At 42.8% G+C, this 23,862-nt stretch overlaps 2 protein-coding genes across 5 annotated transcripts in view; one reads left to right on the plus strand and one right to left on the minus strand.

The window, feature by feature from the left end:
* The window catches only part of SETD3 (SET domain containing 3, actin N3(tau)-histidine methyltransferase), a 67,537-nt gene extending 62,117 nt beyond the window's left edge, over positions 1–5,420 (minus strand). Inside the window, exon 1 of one of the 2 annotated variants that reach the window (XM_065595661.1) lies at positions 5,210–5,420. The gene's annotated coding sequence lies outside the window, so the exon portion shown is untranslated. Of the gene's footprint in view, positions 1–4,942 lie in introns of both variants that reach the window. The other variant, XM_005305843.5, reaches the window with a different exon arrangement.
* CCNK (cyclin K) overlaps positions 4,533–23,862 on the plus strand; it is a 34,181-nt gene continuing 14,851 nt past the window's right edge. Inside the window, exons 1-8 of one of the 3 annotated variants that reach the window (XM_008165939.4) lie at positions 4,533–4,645; positions 8,272–8,529; positions 9,647–9,728; positions 10,499–10,630; positions 11,990–12,095; positions 13,128–13,185; positions 16,733–16,902; positions 22,501–22,775. In XM_008165939.4, the coding sequence (XP_008164161.1) occupies positions 8,333–8,529; positions 9,647–9,728; positions 10,499–10,630; positions 11,990–12,095; positions 13,128–13,185; positions 16,733–16,902; positions 22,501–22,775 (1,020 nt within the window). In that variant the 5' untranslated portion in view covers positions 4,533–4,645; positions 8,272–8,332. Of the gene's footprint in view, positions 4,646–5,335; positions 5,594–8,271; positions 8,530–9,641; positions 9,729–10,498; positions 10,631–11,989; positions 12,096–13,127; positions 13,186–16,732; positions 16,903–22,500; positions 22,776–23,862 lie in introns of those variants that run through there. The other 2 variants (XM_008165938.4, XM_008165942.4) reach the window with 2 other exon arrangements.

The raw sequence follows: 23,862 nt of genomic DNA on the forward strand, positions 1-23,862 counted from the left end.
TGAGGCTGGCGGATTGCTCAGGGGTTCTGGGCTGCAGTGCCTTATGCTGATTGGGTGTCCGGTGACACTGACAGCCTGGCCAGTGGGTGGCTGAAGAACTGGCTAAAATACCACAAATGATGTGTTGTGATTGGGTGCTCTCTCTGTGAGGGCTGATAGACCAATCGATCAAGGTGATCTAGGATTACAACCTGGATATAAAAGAGATTTGCAGGTTTTGTTATAAAGCATGGATTAAAGAATTTTTGAAATTATAAAAAGAAAAAATGGAAGATACAGGTATTTGCACTAACTGCTTACAAAGGGAGAAAGGTACATATTGATTTACCTCTGTTGGGTGCTGCATAACTAGACCACTGTATATCATATCTTAAATGTGTACCTCCTCACAAGGAAGAATTAGACCAGAATTTCACACAGAAAGACTAACATAGAAAAAGTAAAGTCTAAATATGGCTTTGACCTCAGAATCACCCTTCTAGCTTAAATATAAAGAAAAGAGTTTAAAAAATGTTTTTTTTAATGGTGTTCTATTTTGGTGTTTGATATGCCATTCTAAACTAGAATATTATAATTCAGAAGTAAATTTATGAAGCAAAGAAAATATATTCCTTGCCTCTTACCACAGTGACGTTCTCTCTACTGTCCATTTTTTTGGTCAGTACTTTTTAAACTGATACAAAAAGTAGTAGAGTAAAATCCAATTCCAAATACTTTTTAGAATACCAAGTTTCATCTCTTGAACTCTGAATTACATTCTTCTAAATTCTGCCAAAGCTTTTTAGCCCAAACATATTAGACTTACCAGTCAAGAAAAGCTGAAAATAATGCCAGTGATATATAGGGGATACAAATGAATAGTGTTCCGGAATGAATTTGCCAATCTCAACTGATTAATTATTTTCAGGTCCAAGTGAATCAGGAGGTAAGAATAACATCAGGAAACTATTATAACTGGTGCAAATAATGACACTTATGGTTAAGACTGCCCAGCACCATTATAAAACCCTGTTTTAAGTTGTTTATAACTTTACCAAACTTTAACCATTAGGGCTAAGTTTCCTATGTCATGAGTCTGCCTCAGGCTAAATTTTTCTACAAAATTTCAGCTGAAACCATTCAACTGTTTCAGAGAACAAAACTGGGGGGAAAGAAGATGTTTTAAAAAAGATTCTTAAGTCATTTCATTGAGAAACTAGCACTTCCATATTTTGGAGCAAGGACTTGAAATTCAGCATTGGGACTTTGGTGTCAGGGATGTGCCTTTGCCCTTCCCATGGTAATTTGCCCAAACTTGATCACCTTATGAGACTCTGAAATGTCTCAATTTGCACATGATCAGCGGTGACTTAGAGTTTGACAGCTAAATTCTCCCAGGATTGTATCTACTGAGCATGCTCCAGCCCAAGGCCAGAGGGGCTAAGAAGGATTTTCCCTGCAACTGATGACTGCCAGAGTCCACTGTGAAGCAGGACACTGGAACTGAGAGTTGCAAAACTGTCTCTCCTCTGCGTTCAATGCCCCTTTTGCTGGTGCAAAAAGCAGAAGGAAGGTGGTTCCTGACAGGAATGCAGATGGATTGGGAGGGAGGAGTGAAGGAGACAAGGTGCAGAAGTTGTAGAAACCATAGCATGGTGTAGCAGAGAGGGGAAAGAACAGGACCAGAGGGTTGAGAAATGGAGGCAAGCAGCAGCTGGGGTAGGTGGGTTGGATAGAAACAGAGGAGGAGGGAGACAGGAGTCAGGGTGTGGGTTGGATTAGAGCAGACGAAGAGTAGAGTAGAGATGTGTTCAGGGCTGCACAGGAGCAGAGGGGAAAAGGGCAAGACACATTCACATATATAACTTTAATTCAAACCTCAACTAGATTAGAGTAAAAACACATCTTGATAAAATAGTTTAAACATCTATGAATGTACATGTGACACAATCATACTGTATTACAGGGGTCGGCAACCTTTCAGAAGTGGTGTGCTGAGTCTTCATTTATTCACTCTAATTTAAGGTTTCGCGTGCCAGTAATACATTTTAACGTTTTTAGAAGGTCTCTTTCTATACATCTATAATATATAACTAAACTATTGTTGTATGTAAAGTAAATAAAGTTTTTAAAATGCTTAAGAAGCTTCATTTAAAATTAAATTAAAATGCAGAGGCCCCCGGACCGGTGGCCAGGACCCAGGCAGTGTGAGTGCCACTGAAAATCAGCTCATGTGCCGCCTTTGGCACGCGTGCCATAGGTTGCCTACCCCTGCTGTATTATATCCAAAAATGAACATTACCTGTGCAACCTTAATTTGGCCCCTTGTGAGCATACATTGACATAGTGTTTTAATAACAGTGGGACAAGTCTACATAAGCATCTGTATAAAGCTTAATGTTTGATTAATTGATTTAAAACCTGCTTTAAATGTACAATTCAGTGCAATCTGCACTATGGATCTGGTAGGGAAATCTCCATAATTCTAATCACACATTCTTGCACTATACAAATACTGAACAATACTGCTAATAAAGATGCATGCATCTCATATATATGGATAGACCGTGTCTTTACGTTTTGTTGTTGTTGTTAAAATAAATACAGTATTTGTCAGTAGAGAGGACTTTGAGAAATTCAACTCTGCATCCAGTCTGTAGCTCAGTCCACCTTTACTTGGACATGTGAGTATTTTGATTCTATGTGCTTACATTTTGGCTGAAATCCTAAAACTATCTCTGGCCCTGCTTTGACAGGCAAAAGGGTATGTTTTTCAATTGTGTTAGCTCAATCCAATTAACACAATTGAAAAGCCCTGTTAAAATGCAGACTAGCATGTCCGAAGTTGTCATGTTAAATTAACCTGACTGAGCTAACACAATTGACAAAACACACCCTTTTTGCCCCTGAAGACATATTCTCTGTGTATTTGTAGTTTACTGAGCGGCTGTCTAGTTTTAATTAGGAGCCAGACATTTGAATAATATCTGAAACATCACATTCATCCATACACCTAGAGTAGCTTCTTTATACTATGTTGTTTTCAAAAACAAATGAAACAGTAAACGATATTCAGTGCATAGTACAATAAAAAGTAAGTATTTTGCTATTTATTTACACATTAACAAGACTGCTCCTCTGAAAAAACAGTACATTTCTCCATTAGGTCACCTTAATAAGGAAAAAAGTCCTTTCCCCTTCCTTCAGAACACAGGCTTTCCCCTTTTGCCAGCTACTGAAGCCTAAGTTTAGCCATTGGTCTGAAATGTGGACTGAACATCACAGATTGGGAGGAGAAAAAGGGAGAGGTGTTTATTTCACAGGTAAAATGGAACATTTGGGGAGATCACAGCCTGCCATTTTACTGTGGAAGAGAACAGCAGTATGAATTCATCTTTATATTTTTTTCAAGTGGTACTTTAGTCTAAACCAATCCTCTTTGAGCAGGAAAAGAAGTTGTAGAATCAGCTTTGCCATGCCATCAGTTTCAGCAGCAGCTTCAGTACTGAGTTGGGAAGGTTGCAACACAGAGACTCATGGAGAAGTAATACCCCAGCAGATCAATCAATTTTAAAGATACTTTGCTTAAATCATTCAGGGTCTTTCAGTTGCTGGACTTAATTCTTTTACAAAAAAATGAAATAAAATAAAATACAAAGCCACAAAGTGGATGGGAGAAGCGAGAACAAAAGAGTGCTTAAAATGGTACAAACCAAAGTTAAATTATTGATCAGTGAATCTGAGCCTCCTCCTGCCCACCTGCTTATGAAGCAGGAAACTAGACTCTCACATATGAGCAGAAACACTACAGAGATGGACCCAGAGAATTGGAGGTGTGGGAGAATTATGGAAAGCAAAGAGGAAGGGGGAGCTGATTTAAACATTTTTAAAACATGTGAACCCTGTAATCAAAAAAGGAGGGACAACATCATGGAGAAGTCAAGTTAAGCAATTTGTTTACTTTCACTCTCCACCCTTGTTATCACTTTTTTGGAGGGAGGAGCAAGGGAAGGAAGATGAATGAGAGGAAGTGGATTTAATTGCCTCCAGTTTTCATAAAAGTGAAGAAAATCTCATACCTCCAGAGCCTACAAATGGGTATTAAAGCAAAACATCCACACATAGATACAGGGCAGTGAGTAGCATGTGGGCTTGGGATGTAATGTTTTTCTCTCCTCCCCTAACAAGACACTGGGAGAGGGAAATAGACAAGCAGCAAGTGGGAGAGCTGCAGCACATGTGATGAAGTGCTGCCCATCTCGGTCAGCGTTGTCTCCTTCCAGAAAGACAGTGAGTGGGAAGCAGAAGAGAAAAGGCAAAATGGGGGACAGAGCAGGGTAGTGATTCCCATGAGAGGAGCAAGGTGGAGTGGTGGGTGAGCGGCCTGAGGGTTGCAGCACCCCCAGAAGGAATCGGGGTGAGAGTAGGCGAGGGATGAGAAGGGGGAACTGCAAGTGGGTGCGTGAGAGGAACAGACGAGAGGAGGAAGACGGGGCGGATGGGAAGAAGGAGGACAGCCTGTCTCACCAAGACGGCGGGTGCGGGAAGCAGGTTTGCAGCGATCAGCGCACGAGGACGGGGGTGCTCGGCGCGGGGTGCTCCCAGCAGAGGAGACGGGTGGGCGAAGCTGTTCCCGCACCGGAGGGAAGGTGACACAGAGGATGGGGTGAGGTCAAGGTACCCCTAGGAGAAATGGGGGCGGCAGTTGAGAGAGGGAGAGTCACGGGGTGGAGCGAGCTCAGAGTGGCGCTGGGGGGGGAGCGGGTGGCGAGGCCTGGGCGCTGAGTGGATGCGTCCGGGGAATGGGGGGGAGAGAGTTGCTCCCGGGGAGGCTGGCCCGTGCGGGGGATAGGTGATGTGAGGGGGCAGCGCCCCGTGCCCAGCCAAGGGATGAGAGGGCTGGTGGGCGGGGGGCTGCCCCCCCCCCAAGAAGACGAGGACGGAGCGCTCGGTGGGTCCCTACCTCCCGCGAGACCTCGACGGCGCCTCCTCTTGGAAACAGCGCGGAGTCGCCCACGTTTCTCACCGGACACCGTCCGCGGCCCGGGGAAGGGGGGAGGTGGCGGCCGAGCTAACCCGAGCCCCACACTCCCAACGCCCGGCCCGCCCACTGATCCCACCCCGCTGCCGCCATTGGCTGAGTCGCACCCACACAGCGGGCCCGCCCCCAGCTCTGCCACAACCAACCAATCCCATAGGCCGCCCCCTCGCCACCGCCCCTGTCGCTCACCCACTGGGAGTAGAGGAAACAGGGACCAGGGGCCAGGCCACTCCCGGTTGGTGAGAATTCCTCCTACCACTTTCTATTCCTATTGGTTGAAGTGGCCTGCAATCCTCTCGATTCTGCTCCCTGATTGGTCTTCCTCGACACTACCGCGGTAGGGTGCGCACAGACCTGTTCAGCTCAGCGTGTGACGGAGAAGGGTGGAAGTTAGAGCTATGGCTATGATTCTCATTGGTCGGTGGGAACGTGGGCGCCGTGCCCTCGCGACGCTGACGCAGTGACGTACGGGAGCGACTTGGTCCGATTCCCAAGATGGCGCCGCGCAGGGAGCGAAGGTGTCGTTGTCGTTAGTGGCCTCGCTGTGTTGTGGGACCCTCGCGTGCTTGATTCGTGAGTGTTTCTCGAGGGGAGCGTCTCTCAGAGTGGTATTGGGGGTGACGAGGGGCTCAGGGCTGGGTGAATGGGGACTGGAATGCCGTGGGGAGGGGACTCCTGGGTCTGGAGCGAGGGCCGGGGCGCAGAGGAGAAGGGGCTGTGATAGTGGGGAGGGATGCTGTGGCCAGGCCGCTGGGTATGGAGTGAGGCGCAAACTGAGATCCTGGCCAAAAAATGGCGGGGATGGCTGTGGTCGGTGGCCCTGAGGCAGCGGGGGATTGGGGTGGTGGGGTGGGCGCAGGCCTGGGGCTGAGTCGGCGCGGTTGAGAGCTTGCGGTGCGGGGGACCGTGGAGTTGGGGAGGGGCTGTGTGGAAATATGCGTGCAAACACGGCTACCGTGCCAGCCGGCCTTGTGCGCTGTTTCTCTTACTTAGTTCGGCGTCTCCCTGAATTCTCGTGTTTGAGGGAGCCTGGTGTCATAAAAAACATAACATTGCTTTTCGGTTCGGGTGTGCTATTTGTGTCACAGGTAGGAGAAGGATAGTCAAGACTGTACGTTGGATTAAATCAATATTTCTTTGCTGGCTATGAGATAGTGTGAACTTTTCCAAGAGCAGTTTCACTTTATCAACTGGTTTATGTTTGAAGGTGCTGTACTAAGGAGGGTAGGAATGAGCTCATGGTGCCTTTTGTGATGTATAAAGAGGATTTTTAAAATAAAACTTAGTTTAATGTTGTTAAAATATCGAGTGTACCAGATTTTGTCTGTTTTGGTTTTGATGGGAAACTTCTTGAAACAAAGGATTGAGAGTTTTACTCCTGAGGGAATTCTGCACCAAAAAATAAAAAATGCTGCATACAATATTTTAGAATTGTGCAAATTTTATTTGTCAATAAATGTGGAGGCTCCAGTGTGGTAGTGGGGAGCACAGGCCACTGACTGCACAGAGGTAGGAGATCCCCTTGTAGCTCCTCTCATCCACAACACGGCAGTGAGGTTGCATCTGACCCTGACACAGCACAAGGGCTGGGCCTGCCCCAGAAACATCTTGGGGTTCTGCCCCTCTGCACCAAATATGGGCTGGTAGGCTGAGCTCAGCAGGATCAAAGTGTGGAGGGGCTTGGTGTGGAGCGAGAGCATTCTGTGTGAGAGCAGCCTATTAAGTGCCATGCAGGCACTCGGGGCTGCGGCAGGGAGAGATGCCTCTACTCCCCCAGCCCAGGTGCTGCTACTGGAAGAGAGAGCTGGGGAGAGTACTCTTTCCCACCGTAGCTCCGGGGCAGCCTGCACCCCCTCCCCAGCCCTGCGGCAGCTCTCCCGCCCCCCCCCCCCGGGAGCCGTGCGGCAGCTCCCCACCCCAGCTCACCTCTGCTCCACCTCCTCCCCGAGCACGCCGCCCCCGCTCTAATTCTCCTCCCCTCCCAGGCTTGCGGCGCCAAACAGCTGATTGGCGCTGCAAGCCTGGGAGGCGGGAGAAGTGGAGCGGCGACCGTGTGCTCGGGGAGGGGGCATAGGAATGATGTAAAAAAAATAATTGGGGGCACCGCTTTTTGGTGCCCCCAAATCTTGGCGCCCTAGGCAACCACCTAGTTTGCCTAAATGGTAGCACCAGCCCTGCCCCCAACCCACCGCCATAGCCCTGAGCCCTCATTCTCAGCCCCACCCCAGAGCCCAGCCAGGGTCCTCACCCACCTGCACTCCAGTACTTGGCCCCACTCCTGACCCACTTCCTACACTCCGAGCACCTCGGCCCCACTCCCCCCACATGACTTTTGTTATGTGCGCCAGTATGGAGGTGATGTGGAATTCCACATACAGACGCTCCCCGGGTTATGCAAGTCCTGATTTATGCAAATCTGAATTTACGGAAAAAGTTCTGTAAACTAGAATTAGGAATTAATTAATTTATTTATTTATTTATTTATGCGTAATGGTCGGAGATACGTTTCCAATTTATGCAGAATTAGAGTTACGCAAGGTGTTCCGGAACAGAATGCTTGCGTAAGTCGGGGAGCGTCTATGTGGAAGTGAGGTGTAGATTTCAAAGAAGGGCATGCCCTGGCTGCAGACCCCAATTCATTTATACCAGTAGGGCTCCTGTTTATGTCCATCCAATGTGTTACTGTGCCATGGGGGACAAATGGTTTTTCAAGTAGGTAGTTCCTAAACCATTTAGGGCCTAGAAGCATCCGAAGAAGTGGGCTGTAGCCCACGAAAGCTTATGCTCAAATAAATTTGTTAGGTTCTAAGGTGCCACAAGTACTCCTGTACTTTTTGCAGATACAGACTAACACGGCTGCTACTCTGAAACATGGCATACACCCTAAGTCAAGTGAGCAAATATAATAAGAGATTTGTAGTCACTTATTTGCCCAAGTTTCCTTATTTTGGTGTTTACATCATTCTCTTCGTTTTCCACATGCCCACAGACTAGGGGAAACCAGTGTAGATGAAACCTGAATTTTTCACAAGTGAAATCTCTTTTCAAAAAAACTTTTCAAGCCTTTTTTATGCATCATTAATAAGCAAAAAATACACAAATATGTTTGCCTTCTTTCAGGTCATCTTTCCATTCTACCTTGTGACATGTATAGCGTATGTGTGCATAGCAAAAATATCACTTATCTCAGGATGAAAAATGTTGGTCTGTTGCAGTTTTACCTGATTATTTTTTTTATTATTATTTTGTAGCTGCTGTCTGAAAACCCATTGTCTGAAAACGTATCAAGCAGGAACAATTCTACTTCAATAAATGAAGGAAAATAAAGAAAATTCCAGCCCTTCTGTAAATTTGGCAAACCTGGACCACACAAAACCATGTTGGTACTGGGATAAAAAAGATCTGGCACATACACCATCACAGTTAGAAGGACTTGATCCAGCTACTGAGGCACGATACCGCCGAGAAGGAGCCAGATTCATATTTGATGTAGGAACACGTCTGGGACTGTATCCTTTTGAGTTGATATTTTCAGGGTATGATTGTAGCATTATGAATTAGAAAGTCCAGAAAAAATATACCAAGAGTGGTCCTTGTGCATTTGTGTCATTAATTTGTACAGTGTAGTCTTATTTCAAAAACATCACTAAGATTTTTAAATTAAACATCTTCGATGTTTAATGTTTTTCTACTTGAACATTTTCTTCTGTTAATTGAATCCTAGTTTCTGTAACAAATGAACTGTCTTAACTAATGAAGTGACAACATAAAGGGGAAAAGTGGCCTGTCAGTTGTGTGGTGATTTTAGAAATTAAAAGCTCATGGTCTTTCCCTTCAAGGCTCTGTTTAGGCATGTTTTTGAATTTACATCTTTTCTTGTGCATTTTGCCCCTCTGTATATTCTCTCCTAATTATTCCATCTTTTTCTTCTGTTCCCAGCTTCTTCTCTTCTTGCCATTCCTTATACTTGGAATTACTTTCCACTTTTGTATACCAATAATCCCTTTTCTCCTTCAGTTCCTCATTAAAAATTTTAGCTTCTATAGTTTTGATCTTCACTAAAGTTGGATTTCATTTCAGCTACATCAGCCCTTAACAATCACATTTTAATAGAGAGTTAAGGGGAAGCAAAATCCACCTGTCAGCCACAGGGAAAGTCCTTCTCTTGGCTGTACTCCCAGTCTGAGTTGAAACAATGGTCTCAATGCCTCCACCACTTGCTTGGGTGTTGTGATCATTAAATTCCATGACTCCTCTCCAAGCCTTCCATTATTGCTGGCTTTTCCAAGTCAGGTGCGGGGCTTACATCATGCAGATGGTGTTATGGACCCTCTGTACCAGGGTGAACTTTACCTTGACTCTGTAGCCATGCCTTTTACACTGTTCTAGATATCTACTGCACCTGAATTAGATTAAAAAAATGCTCAGGGCAGGAACCTTGTGTTTTTTGTGGGACTTCTTGGGTAAAACATCACACTTGCTTTCAAAACTTTAAAAATATCAGATATTAGAGAATCAGTCAGCTTATTTGTTCAAAACAGGCTTTTTCTCTGACTTGGCTTCCTCTCATGTGTCTTGTGTTTTGAACTTGATTTATACTGTTTAAATCCTTATTGTGTAGCGCAGACACTATGACACTTTGGCAACTGGAATAATTTATTTTCATCGATTTTATATGTTTCATTCCTTCAAACAGTTCCCAAGATATGTAAGTATTTACAGCATTGACTTCTTAATTCCATGGTTGCTTTAAGTATGCAATATTTAAAGTGATGGCAACTAAGAAAGGCTGATGGCCTCATTTCTTAACTAAAGCCTCATGTTTATGAATAATCCCCTGAAATATCTTGCCACGGTTATAGTTTATACATATTGTTTCTTTAAATGTTTAAGCTTTCTGTTAATATTGTGCTTTTCAGAGTTGCAGAAGTATGTCATAAGGATAATTTGGAGTATTTTAATTACATGTGATTGTTTCTACATTAAATTGTAAATCAAACAAGACATGCTTTAAACACAAAGTATTACATAGTTCTCATATTTTCCATATATTGAAAATGTTTTATCTTGCTGTTACAATTTTGTTATGTTAATGTAATTGAATCTGTAACAACTTGTGATTTGCAGCAGGGGCTAAGTGGTCAAAGAAAAGGCAAATTACATGTATAATTACGTTTTTAAACCCCCTTGTGAGGCAATGCTCTCTATGCCAAGACAAAAACCTCTGGTTGTATTTCTTTAAATAAACTAAAATGCTACTTAATAGACTGTCTTCCAAAAGGTTGTACTTACTTGGAAATAGGAAAAGCTAAATTGCGCGTATAATCATTGCCTGAGCTTCTAATTCTATTAACTATTCTCTGAGAAACAGCATCTCATAACCTGATGGTTGAAACTGACACTTAAAACACAATTATTTTTTAGTATATAGATGCGGCATTGTAAATATAGACGTTCTTACAGAATTTTCTTTGTTAGGTGACTGGAGCCTGCTGTCTCTTCCTGGCAGGAAAAGTTGAAGAAACTCCAAAAAAATGTAAAGATATAATCAAAACAGCTCGTAGCTTACTAAATGATGTACAATTTGGACAGTTTGGTGATGACCCAAAGGTAAAATAATTTATTCATGCTTATGATTCTTTTACTTTTAATTTAATTTTAGCAGAGTTAATACTTGCGCTATATATTTCCAGGCTTTATTTCTCTTCTGAGCTAAAAGGAAAATTGGATTCTCATTTGAAAGGGCACTGTCAACTTTATTCTTCAAGTTAGACAAATAAACCTAAAATTTAATTTTCTGGTATATTGCCACATATATAGTCTAACTTAAGTGTGTTTCAGCTTTCCTGTTGCTTATAAGGTGTTTTCAGCAAAAGAGAAACGGATTGATTATACAGTGTAAACTGTGAAATTGACTACATAAAATGCTGTCAAATTCACAAAGTAAACGAACTGGGGGAAAAAATTTGGCACTAGTTTCTTTCAGTTGTAGTAGTTGTTAATTTGTAACTATAGTATATACACATTTTTCAGAGAAATATGACTTATTTTTAATTAGATGCCATTGCTTTAAAAGATTATGGGAGATCTTAGTTTTTTAAATCTCACTATGTGCTGTTGGTATTACTTTTCTGAGTAACGCTGCTTATATTTCATAGTTTATTTAGCAGTTAGCTTTGCCATTGCATTTGCTGTGATAGTTTCAGTTTTCTTAATTGATACTCAGCTGTCACCATCAATGGCCAAGATTTTTTTCCAAGTGACTAGTGATTTTGGATGCTGCAGTTTTGAGGTACCTTACAGGGGCTGAGTTTTCCATAGGATGGGTGTTTAACACTTTTTCTGAAAAGAAGGCCTCTTTAAAGTGTCAAGATGGGTATACCACAACTGAGGCAACCAAAACCCCTATTCACTTTTCAGAAACTTAGCCCAAGTGTTTCTCTTGTGATCTGCCATCCCAAATGTAGAACAGCTCACCCCAAAATGGAGTTTTAATCTGTTTTAGGCATTTTAGATAATGAGGTGGGCGAATGGAGGTGAGAATATGGATTCAGTTGCTTCATTTACTGAAGTAAACACTTGGTAAATAACCCTAAAGGTTAATAGATTAGAATATTTAAGAGAAACTAATAGATTCAAGCATAATTAGGTTCAGTAATAACTCATATTGTGCAGTTAAATCTCGGAATGCTAACATTTATAGTAGGCGATTCAGCCTCTGAAAGGTCAGGGCCATCAATGGTAGGGAATAACTGAAGAGAAAGCTAGGAGGTGAATTGATCGCAGTCTTATAAATACCTGCATGGGGAAAGATAATCTAGCAGACAAATGCATAATAATATCCAGTGTCTGGAAGCTGAAGCGAAACAAATTCAACTGGAAATAAGGTCACATTTCAAATGAGCATCAAATGTTCATGAATAAAAGAGGGAATTATATATTTTGTGGTTACTTTGTCATATTGTCTAGGAGGAAGTGATGGTCCTGGAGAGAATCTTATTACAAACAATAAAGTTTGATTTACAAGTGGAACATCCATACCAGTTTCTTCTCAAGTATGCCAAACAACTCAAAGGTAAATATAAAGAGTTGCATTGCTGAACAATATTGAACAGCTCTTAAATAGCACACTTGATTTGTACTTCTTTAAAAACTTTAATCTATTCACCAACCATCTGAGAGAAATATTAACCATATTAACCCAGAAGGAAACTGGGACAGAGGTTGTGACTTCCAAGCCCACAGAGTGAGAACTAGTAGAATTTAGGTATTCTTGGCTTGCAGTCCTCAGCTCAAACCAATCTTTAAGATGTTAAAGAGATCATGTCACTTTTCTCAGTGTATGACTGTTGTGCATAAATAAGGCTATGTTTTAGTCACGGGTATTTTTAGTACAAGTCATGGACAGGTCACGGGGGGATGGGAGGGCCGAGAGGGTTGGCGGGGCTGGCAGGGGCTCCCTACCCGGCTCCGTGTCCCTGCAGCTCCTAGGTGGTGGAGGGGCACAAATGCTGGCTGCCGCAGCTCCCATTGGCCAGGAACCGCAGCCCCTGAACAAGCACCAGTTGCTGCAGAAGTCATGTAGGTCATGGAAAGCCATGGAATGGAGTATCCATGATAGACTCACAGCCTTATGTATAAATCATTTGAATCCAGTGGCTTAAGGGTTTTCTTTTCCTGGCCTGGTATAACGTGGAAACTTCCTTGATGTTTTCCTGTCTAGGCCTACTGGCCCAGGTGAAAAGTTCTTTTCCTGCTACTTGTTCAGTCTCCAAACAATAACTATTTAACTTTAAATTGCCTTAAAAAAAATCATTGAATTTGTTCCCACTTACAAATCAATTCTGGGTCCCCCTACCATTTTTCAAAACTCAAAAAATTCAGTGCGAAAGGCAAATGTTTTGAGGGACTTTGAGCATATGAAAACATGAGGTTAGAATGTCAACAGGTTTGCACCCGTAACAGATCAGTTTTAGCTCATATACCTGAAAAGATTACAATATTACAAAGATACCATTTTTAAGAAGTCTTTCCATTTATAATAGTTTATAAACCTAAATTTTCTGAGCTTTTTAGTTTAGTAAACTTTTTTGTTTCTCTCTTTCAGGGGATAAAAACAAAATTCAGAAACTGGTTCAAATGGCATGGACATTTGTAAATGACAGGTAAAAAAAAAGAGTTTCCAGACATTTAAATATTTCAGCTAGTAACCATCTCTTAGTTTATTCTGGACCCTGACCTCTTTCTCCGTCATGCACAGTCTTCATGCCCATTCCAAAGGCAGTTCATGTTTGTCCATGGATCACAGGTTTGGCCATGCTCCTTCTGCCCTCACTCCAGAGCTTTTACCTGAAGGGATTCCTCTTATTCCAGGATAAAATTTAGATCAGGAACTTCAGGGGAAAGCCCAGATCAGGGAATATGGTCAGTCCTTCCTTCCAATCCATACAGTGAGGCCAGAAAGGGCATAGCCAAATCCCAGAGCTTTCAATACCTATAGGAAGAGAGGTGTGAACCAATGTCTTGGCCTGGGAAGAGGTCAGTCCCAGAAATATAGTCTTTGTGCAACATATTTTATATTTTTCATTGTGCAGTGCAGTAAATAGGTTCAGGTATAAGTGGTGTTTGTCTGTCTCATCAGACAACACTTGGAAAAAAACCCAGGCAAAATATTTGATTTTATATTGTAACCAGCTGTAGCTCAACTGAATTTAACTATGGAAGATGATTATGTAAAAAATAGCACCTTCTTAGTAGATGTATTGAGTCATTTCTGCATACCTCAGACGCTTAAATAAACTTAGTGTACTACACTTCTGTTAGCACTGTAGAGCCAGCACATGAGAGAGAACGAGCTAGGTAATTTCTTGGTGCATCAACACAATTGTGTAATTACTCTCAAATTTCTAACTAGAGTGCTTAACTTTAGAAATCCAAAGAAAACTGGTCTTGATTGTTCAAAAGCGCTAAGCACCTATGATTCCCATTGATTTGAGTCAGACTTGGGGTGCACAGCACCTCTGAAAATAGGTCGCTTTTACTCTGGTGCTTAATTTTAGGTATGCAAGATTAGGATTTAGGCTCAAATTCTCAGTCTTGAACACCTGTACAACCCAAATGGAGATAATTGGTTTACATGGGTGATGGTGGTGACATAAGTTGAAGAAAGGTTTCTGGCACAGGTGTGACTGTACCTTTTGGCTTGCATCATCTTTATTGCAGATGGTGATACATAGGAAGGAAAGAATCTAGCTTGACTTTCAGATCCCAAGTTGAATATGCAGCATGGCAGTTGAGAAACTTTTTTCTTGTAAATTCAGAAAAATGGATAGTATTGTTGAGACAGCACTATACTTGGAATTCAGAAAAATGCCCTTGGAAAAACTACTGGACTTACACAGCTTTGTTCCATACTGTCATCAATGTGGATTTAAACTACGGCTACTTTGGTTAAGATTTTCACTTAGCCCTTAAGATCCTGCACTATGCTTAGTGCACACTGAGTGGTGAGACTTATCCCATGGGACCTTGTGAAAAATAATACTATGCAACATCCATTAAAGGGTTTCAGAGCAGAGGGCTAGGCATCCTGTGTTAGCTGTAATATAAACATAGACCTAAGTGCCATGGATGTAGAAGCAACATTAAGAAAGGAAATTCCAATCCAGTTTACTCCTTGAAAGGTTTTTAAAGCAGATTGCGAAGAGCTAGAAAAGGATCTCACAAAACTGGGTGACTGGGCAACAAAATGGCAGATGAAATTTAATGTTGATAAATGCAAAGTAATGCATGTTGGAAAACGTAATCCCAACTATACATACACAATGATAGGGTCTAAATTAGCTGTTACCACTCAAGAAAGAGATCTTGGAGTCATTGTGGATAGTTCTCTGAAATCATCCACTCAATGTGCAGCGGCAGTCAAAAAAGTGAACAGAATGTTGGAAATTATTAAGAAAGGGATAGATAATAAGACAGAAAATATCATATTGCCTCTATATAAATCCATGGTACTCCGACATCTTGAATACTGCATGCAGATGTGGTCACCCCATCTCAAAAAAGATATATTGGAATTGTAAAAGGTTCAGAAAAGGACAACAAAAATTATTAGGGGTATAAAACGGATTCTGTATGAGGAGAGATTAATAAGACTGGGACTTTTCAGCTTGGAAAAGAGGCGACTAAGGGAGGATGTGATAGAGATCTATAAAATCATGAGTGGTATAGAGAAAGTAAATAAGAAAGTGTTATTTACTCTTTCTCATAATACAAGAACTAGGGGCCACCAAATGAAATTAATAGGTAGCAGGATTAAAATAAACACAAGAAAGTATTTTTTTCACACAATGCACTGTCAGCCTCTGCAACTCCTTGCCAGAGGGTGTTGTGAAGGCCAGTACTATAATGGGGTTCAAAAGGGAGCTAGATAGATTCATGGAAGATAGGTCCACCCACGGCTATTAGCCAGGATGGGTAGGAATGGTGTCCCTAGCCTCTGTTTGCCAGAAGCTGGGATTGGGTGATAGGGCATGGATCACTTGATGATAACCTGTCTGTTCGTTCCCTTTGGGGCACCTGCCATTGGCCACTGTCAGAGGACAGGATACTGGCCTTGATGGACCTTTGGTCTGACCCAGTACGGCCATTCTTTTTATGTACCTTTTGCATTTTTAGTTTTGAAACTACTAAATGACTCACCTCTATGGGTACACTCTAATGCTTTGTGTACTTCAGTCATCCATAAACTAATGAGGTTTTTTTAACATAACTGCTATTAGTACCTTGTGCTAAACAAAAGAACCCATAGTGAATTGGTCAATGAATGAATGGTGTGAAATGTGTTGTAACTAGTTGGCTAGATCACTGAATGGCAGATTTTCAGACTTTTTGCTTGAAGAGCTTATATTATAGAACTTAGCAATGAGTTGAGTGGTTACCTAAGAAAAGCTGGCTCTTGGGTTTTAAATTGCAAATCAAGCTGAGTATTTCATGATTAATCTTAACAATTGAGAAGTAGTGGTAAAGTCAACTTTACTGTAGCCTTCACTACTACATATGCTAATTGGGACAACTTTCTAGACCTCTTAGAACTAAAACTTATGCATTGGAATATTTGGTCTTAAAATTCCCATGATTCATTGTTTATATTTAAGTGCATTTTATCCAAAATAATCCCCAAATGCTTTACAAAATAAACATAGAAATCCTTTCACCTGCCATTGAAATAAAACCACCAAACAACTGTTTATGACAGAACTTGAAGAATATCATATACAACTGATGTTACAGGAGGAATTTTTAGATAAACAGAATGTAATCACCCAAACTGGAATCTGGTGCAGCCAAATTCCCTCATGCTTTTGTGAAAACTTTATCTTGGTATGTCAGACTCTTTTTCTAAATAAATTCCTGAGAACAAGTATTTTAAATCTGTTCATGTTGCTTTTTGTTGCTGCAAGATGATAGTGCTTTGCACGTTTAAAAATCAAATTACTATTACATCAAAGTACTATTAACAAAGATCTTAGTTTGGTAAATTAGTTTGTGACAGGGGAATCCTAGTTTTGTTAATCCAAAATTATCTGAATGAGATGTTAAAACTTAACTGTCATCTGCTTTGTCTCAACAATACGTTGTAGATATCAGGTATTCAGACTTGTGATGCAGCTATCTGGGTTATCTTAAAATGACTGTTCTTTGATATTCTAGTCTCTGTACTACGTTGTCACTGCAGTGGGAACCTGAGATCATAGCTGTTGCAGTTATGTATCTGGCAGGCCGTTTGTGCAAGTTTGAAATTCAGGAGTGGACATCAAAGCCAATGTACAGAAGATGGTGGGAGCAGTTTGTTCAAGATGTACCTGTTGATGTTCTGGAAGGTACCAGAAATATTTTTGTCACACTTTAAATACTTGGTTTCTTTTTTTAATTTGAGGTCTGGACTAGGGTTGTCAACTTTCTGATTGCAGAATAAGTGCCGTGGTTTCCGGCCAATGGGAGCTGCGGAGCCGGCGTTTGGGGCGGGGGCAGTGCGCAGAGCCTCCCTGTGCCTAGAGGCCAAAGGACATGGCAGCCGCTTCCGGGAGCCATGGAGAGCCAGGGCAGGCAGGGAGCCTTCCTTAGCCCTGCTACTCTGCCGACTGGATTTTTAACCGCCTGGTCAGGAGCCGCCAGGGTTCCTTTTTGACCAGGCATTGCAGTTGAAAACTGGATGCCTGGCAACCCTAGTCTGGACAGTTTCTCCCTTAATCATCAACCTTGCTTTTAGGCCAGGGTACTGAAGATTATCTGTTTACTTAAGCTTTCCAGAGGGGAGCTGAGTAATATTGTGACGAGTTGGATCACAGAAACCCCCTTGGAAACTGTCAACTGATGTGCCAAGACTACTTCTGCCCCTGCTTTCCCTGCCAGCTCAGGACCCCAGAACCCTGTCTTGCTGAGCCAGACACGCCCGTCTGCTCCAACAAAGACCCAGGGTCTGAATTACTTGCCCCAAAGCTGCAGACTTGCCTGAAAACAGCTTACAGAAGTGTTCTTGTCTTTAACACTCAGATGCCCAACTCACAATGGGGTCTAAACCCAAATAAATCCATTTTACCATGTATAAAGCTTATACAGGGTAAACTCATAAATTGTTTGCCCTCTATAACACTGTTAGAGAGAGATGCACAGCTGTTTGCGTCCCCCCCAGGTATTAATACATACTCTGGGTTAATTAATAAGTGAAAAGTGACTTTATTAAATACAGAAAGTAGGATTTAATTGGTTCCAAGTAGTAACAGACAGAACAAAGTGAATTACCAAGTGAAATAAAATAAAACATGCAAATCTAAGCCTAATACAGTAATACAACTGAGTATAGGTAAAAATCTCTCCCTGAGAGATGTTTCAATAAGTCTCTTTCACAGACTGGACGCCTTCCTAGTCTGGGCACAGTCCTTTCCCCTGATACAGCCCTTGTTCCAACTCAGGTGGAAGCTAAGGGATTCCTCATGATGGCTCTCCTCTTTGTTCTGTCCCACCCATTTATATATCTTTTGCATAAGGCGGGAATCCTTTGTCTCTCTGGGTTCCCACCCCACCCTTCTCAATAGAAAAGCACCAGGTTAAAGATGGATTCCAGTTCAGGTGACGTAATCACATGTCACTGTAAGACTTCATTACCCACTTGCCAGGAAAACTTACAGGTAAAACGGAGCCATCTGCAGTCAATTGTCCTGGTTAATGGGAGTCATCAAGATTTCAAACCACCATTAATGGCCCACACTTTGCATAATTACAATAGGCCCTCAGAGTTATATTTCATATTTCTAATTTCAGATACAGGAGTGGTACATTTATACAAATAGGATGATCACACTCAGTAGATCAGGGGTCGGCAACCTACGGCAAGTGTGCCAAAGGTGGCACGCGAGCCGATTTGCGACGGCACGCAGCGGCGGGCTGAGTGGTTCAGCCCACTGCCGCTCTGGGGTTCTGGCTGCTGCCCCGTTGCCAGCCGGGGTCCCAGCCGCTGGCCCCACTCAGGACCCACTGCCGGCCTGGGGACCCCCAAGGAACCCTAGGCTGGCAGCTGGCTGAGGAGGCCGACGGCTGAGACCCCGGCTGGCAGGAGCCGGCGGGCAGAACCCCAGAGTGGCGGCGGGCTGAGTGGCTCAGCCCGCTGCTGGTCTGGGATCCCAGCCGCTGGCCCCGCTCAGCCCATTGCCAGCTGAGTGAATGGAACCCCAGGCTGGCAGAGGGCTGAGTGGTGCCAGCGGACTGAGCCGCTCAGACGGGCAGCAGACTGAGGTCCCAGCCACCGGCCCCGCTCAGCCTGCTGCCCGTCTGGGGTTCCATTCACTCAGCTGGCAGCGGGCTGAGCGGGGTTGATGGCCGGAACCCCAGACCTGCAGCGGGCTGAGCGGCTCAGTCTGCTGCCCGTCTGAGGTCCCAGCCGCTGGCACCACTCAGCCCACTGTCAGTCTGGGGTTTCATTCACCCAAACCGGCAGCGGGCTGAGCGGGGCCGGTGGCCGGGACCCCAGACCGGCAGCGGGCTAAGCCGCTCAGCCCGCTGCCAGTCTGGGGTTCCGTCCGCCAGCTCCTGCCAGCAGAGATCCCAGCCACCGGCCCCCCCTCAGCCCGCTACCAGCCTGGTGTTCTGCTCACCCAGGCCGGCAGGAGGCTGAGTGGGGCCGACGGCTGAAACCCCAGACAAGGATCACACTAAATTCATAAGATCAGCATTTTTATTTTATTTTAAACGAAGCTTCTTAAATATTTTAAAAACCTTATTTACTTTAAATACAACAATAGTTTATTTCATAGAATCATAGAATATCAGGGTTGGAAGGGACCTCAGGAGATCATCTAGTCCAACCCCCTGCTCAAAGCAGGACCAATTCCCAACTAAATCATCCCAGCCAGGGCTTTGTCAAGCCTGAACTTAAAAACCTCTAAGGAAGGAGATTTCACCACCTCCCTAGGTAACCCATTCCAGTGCTTCACCACTCTCCTAATGAAAAAGTTTTTCCTAATATCCAACCTAAACCTTCCCCACTGCAACTTGAGACCATTACTCCTTGTTCTGTCGTCTGGAACCACTGAGAACAGTCTAGATCCATCCTCTTTGGAACCCCCTTTCAGGTAGTTGAAAGCAGCTATCAAATCCCCCCCTCATTCTTCTCTTCTGCAGACTAAACAATCCCAGTTCCCTCAGCCTCTCTTCATAAATCATGTGCTCCAGCCCCCTAATCATTTTTGTTGCCCTCCACTGGACTCTTTCCAATTTTTCCACATCGTTCTTGTAATGTGGGACTTAAAACTGGACACAGTACTCCAGATGAGGCCTCACCAATGTCAAATAGAAGGGAATGATCACATCCCTCGATCTGCTGGCAATGCCCCTATTTATACAGCCCAAAATGCCATTAGCCTTCTTGGCAACAAGAGCACACTGTTGACTCATATCCAACTTCTCGTCCACTGTAACCCCTAGGTCCTTTTCTGCAGAACTGCTTCCTAGCCATTCGGTCCCTAGTCTGTATCAGTGCACGGGATTCTTCCATCCTAAGTGCAGGACTCAGCACCTGTCCTTGTTGAACCTCATCAGGTTTCTTTTGGCCCAATCCTCTAATTTGCCTAGGTCCCTCTGTATCCTATCCCTACCCTCCAGCGTATCTACCACTCCTCCCAGTTTAGTGTCATCTGCAAACTTGCTGAGAGTGGAGTCCACAACATCCTCCAGATCATTAACGAAAATATTGAACAAAACCGGCCCCAGGACCAACCTTTGGGGCACTCCGCTTGATATTGGCTGCAAAATAGACATAGAGCCATTGATCACTACCCATTGAGCCCGACGATCTAGCCAGCTTTCTATCCACCTTACAGTCCATGACCTGTCCATGACTTGTAGTATAGACCTGTAACTAAAACTTGGGCTGGGGGTCTGCAGGTGCTCTGGAGGGGTGGTCTGGCGGGTGCCGCGGGCAGCAACGCACAGCCTGGGACCCCCACTGGTGCTGGGGGGGGAGCGGGCAGCGGCTCTGCTGTGTCCCTACAGCTGCTAGGGGGAGGGAAGGCCGGGGGGGCTCCGCACGCTGCCCCCTCCACAATCTCCGGCTCCGTAGCTCCCATTGGTGGGGAACTATTTAAATAATATAGACATAGACAGACCTTGTACAAAACGTTAAAATGTATTACTGGCACGCGAAACCTTAAATTACAGTGAACTTGGCACACCACTTCTGAAAGGTTGCCGACCCCTGCAGTAGATTATAAGCTTTGTTATGATTCCTTACAAGAGACGTTTTTCATGAAGCATATTCCAGTTACATTAGCATATTTTCATAAAATCATAGAGTGCAACGTCACAAATACTATAAACCTTCCCAGAAAATTCAACTGTGTATTTTAAAAACTGAAATTTTTTTTATTATAAATGTAGGAGCCAGATCAAAATTCTGGATTCAAATGCCTCTAAACTTAAGAAGTGTTCAGATCCAGTGATTCCACCAGAACATTTTGCAAATACAAGTGGTACAGGTAGTAGCAGCCCATGAAGTGGAATAGTGTGGAGCTCACAGCCTGGAAATCCTGCACTGGAAGACAAGGATTTTCTACACACATTGATCTTCAAAACCCAGCAAGTGATCTATCTATAGGGTTTCTGTGCATATATAGCACTCCAAATTTAGGACACTAGTAGCTCTCTTCTCCCTACATTTATATACTGCATTTCTCTCTCTTTTTTTTTTTTTTTTTTTTTTTAATAGGGCCTTCCACTGAATCAGTGACTCCTCAGTTTGCAAACTGCATTTCAAAATATAACAAGGCATTGTGTTCCATATTATAATTAGTGCTTCTGATTCTCAGTTTTAATGGACAGACATCAATAAAACAGCCAGATACAGAAAACGAAATCTGTGTTTAACCAGTAAACAACTGAAATGGTTGCTTGTATCTAAGAGCTTGTCTACATGGAGCAGGAGTGTGTTATTTCTAAAGCACACTAGTGTGTTGGATATTAATTGGTCTGTGTAGACCCTTCTGATGCTCACTAAAAGTTTCCTAGTGCTTTAATATAGTGCTGTTTGAAACAGTGCTACGTTGAAGTGCACTAGGGAGCATTACAAAGAGATTACTCATTATGTATATACTATTATATACATTAGTCATTAAAGTATGTACAAAGAATTTCCTGAAAACCCCCTATTAGTGGACACCTACATAAAACTCAAAAGTTGCTAAAAAATAACCACCCAAAATTAAATTAATAAAGCCTGAAAAACAAAAGCCCTACAATAGGGCATTTTACCACACCTTTTACATGCTTATAGTAGTCCCCAGTCTAACTGACACTACCACTTCATATTCATTGGGAGTTATAATTTTCTTGTGGAACTGCATTCTTGCATTCCTCCCTTTCTGTGTGCATGTACTTCACATTTTTATCCTACATTGCTTGTATCCCATTCCAAAGGCTAGTGGCTTCTGGAAGTCAAATAACCTAACTAAGGAATCTTTTGAAGGTTTGGATATTTCAGTATTTATGTAGGCCATGAATCCAAGACCTAATTGTTCTTGGCACTTGAAAGACAAAACATGAAGGACGTTTTTCCAAAACAGCTGCTAAAACCTATCTCAAATCATACTTTTAACTTCCACAAAGAGCTAGACAGTTTAGTCTACAGGTGAATATAAAAATAGGCTTGTACTAGAAATGTATAATAATAATATTGGAAGAAAAATAAATATACCTTAAAGAAACAGAACAACTCACAGTTTTATCCCATTTTTATCTAACTAGCATGTAGCGGCTTCAACCAAGATTGGGGTCCCATTGTAGTAGATTATTTATATACCCATGCTAGGTAAAATATTTTTAGCCAGAAATGTTGTTTTGACCTTGGTGTCCCTTTAAAGGGTTTCAAGCTGATTATAAATATTGTTACGTTTTACTAGGAATGTATAACCTTTTGGACTTTTTGTTAGACATCTGTCACCAGATCCTGGATCTGTACTCACAAGGGAAACAGCAAATGCCTCATCATACTCCACACCAACTGCAACAGCCACCATCCCTTCAATCTACACCTCAGATGCCTCCAGTACTACAGTCGCAGCAATCTCAAAGTTCAGAGCAGTCACAGACACAGCAGCAAAAAGAGTCCCAGCAGTCAGTGCAACAGCAACAGCAGCAACAAACACAACAATCTAAGAAACCCTCTCCTCAGTCAAGTCCTCCAAGGCAGGCTAAACGTCCAGCGGTAAGTTTAACTGAACATAAGTGGTGAACAGATTTCTAATTTAGAGCAGGAGCAGTTGTTGTCTAAATTATGGTTATGCTTTGAAAAGTGACTGTAAAGTATCACCTTAGTAAATGTTGGATTTTTTTCTTGGTTTATTGCGTTTAGTACCAAAATAAGTTGTTGTTGTTTAATGCCTACCAGGACCACAGGGCCTGCACCTCTATTGTGCATTGTCAACAGAACGGTTTACTGTGTTCCAATCAGTTATGCCTTTGCCCGCCAACTGAAGGCTGTGAGTTTGCCCAAATGTTACTGATGAAATCACTTGATCTGCAGAACCTTTATTATAAGTGATGATGTATGAGAAAAGAAGAACCCAAATTCACTTTCAGAAACTAGACTGAGTTTGTTGGAATGGCCATTTACATTTTTTTCCCCAAAATGAGCATATTTTATATAAAATCAGAGATTCAATATAGGTGGAATCTCTAATGTGTCATTTTTGCAGGTTTCAGAGTAGCAGCCGTGTTAGTCTGTATCCGCAAAAAGAGCTGACCCCGAGGTATCACTACCATTAAGGGAGCAGACTACCCCATCAAGTGGTTCCACTCTGAAAATGCCTAAAAATGACACAAAAAGAACAGGAGTACTTGTGGCACCTTAAAGACTAACAAATTTATTTGAGCATAAGCTTTCGTGGGTTACAGCATCCGAAGAAGTTTATGAAGCTTGGTCCAACAACGGAGTAGATTGTGGTTCCGAGTTCCAATTTACGACTTACCAACTGTAAGGAACCAATTGTGTTCTAAGTCCGAGGACTGCCTGTAATTGAAAACCTGAGTGGGTGCCAGGAGCAATGCATCTGCAGGGCCACAAGGGGGCATGCTTGAGGGCGGCACCTCATTACAAACCACTTAAAAGTTTTTTGCATATTTTCATCATGACAATATAAAAAAAATTAATCTTACAGGCACGGTTTTATGCATTCCATGTCTTGTGCGCTGTACCATCACTGTTCTTTTAAAATAAGAAAGCACCCTACACAATGGCCAAAACTTCATAAGTATTCCAGCTGCACACTTATCCAAAGTCATTCCAGGGTCAG

This window comes from Chrysemys picta, chromosome 4 (assembly GCF_011386835.1).
Source record: "Chrysemys picta bellii isolate R12L10 chromosome 4, ASM1138683v2, whole genome shotgun sequence".
In the NCBI taxonomy this organism is placed as follows: Eukaryota; Metazoa; Chordata; order Testudines; family Emydidae; genus Chrysemys; species Chrysemys picta.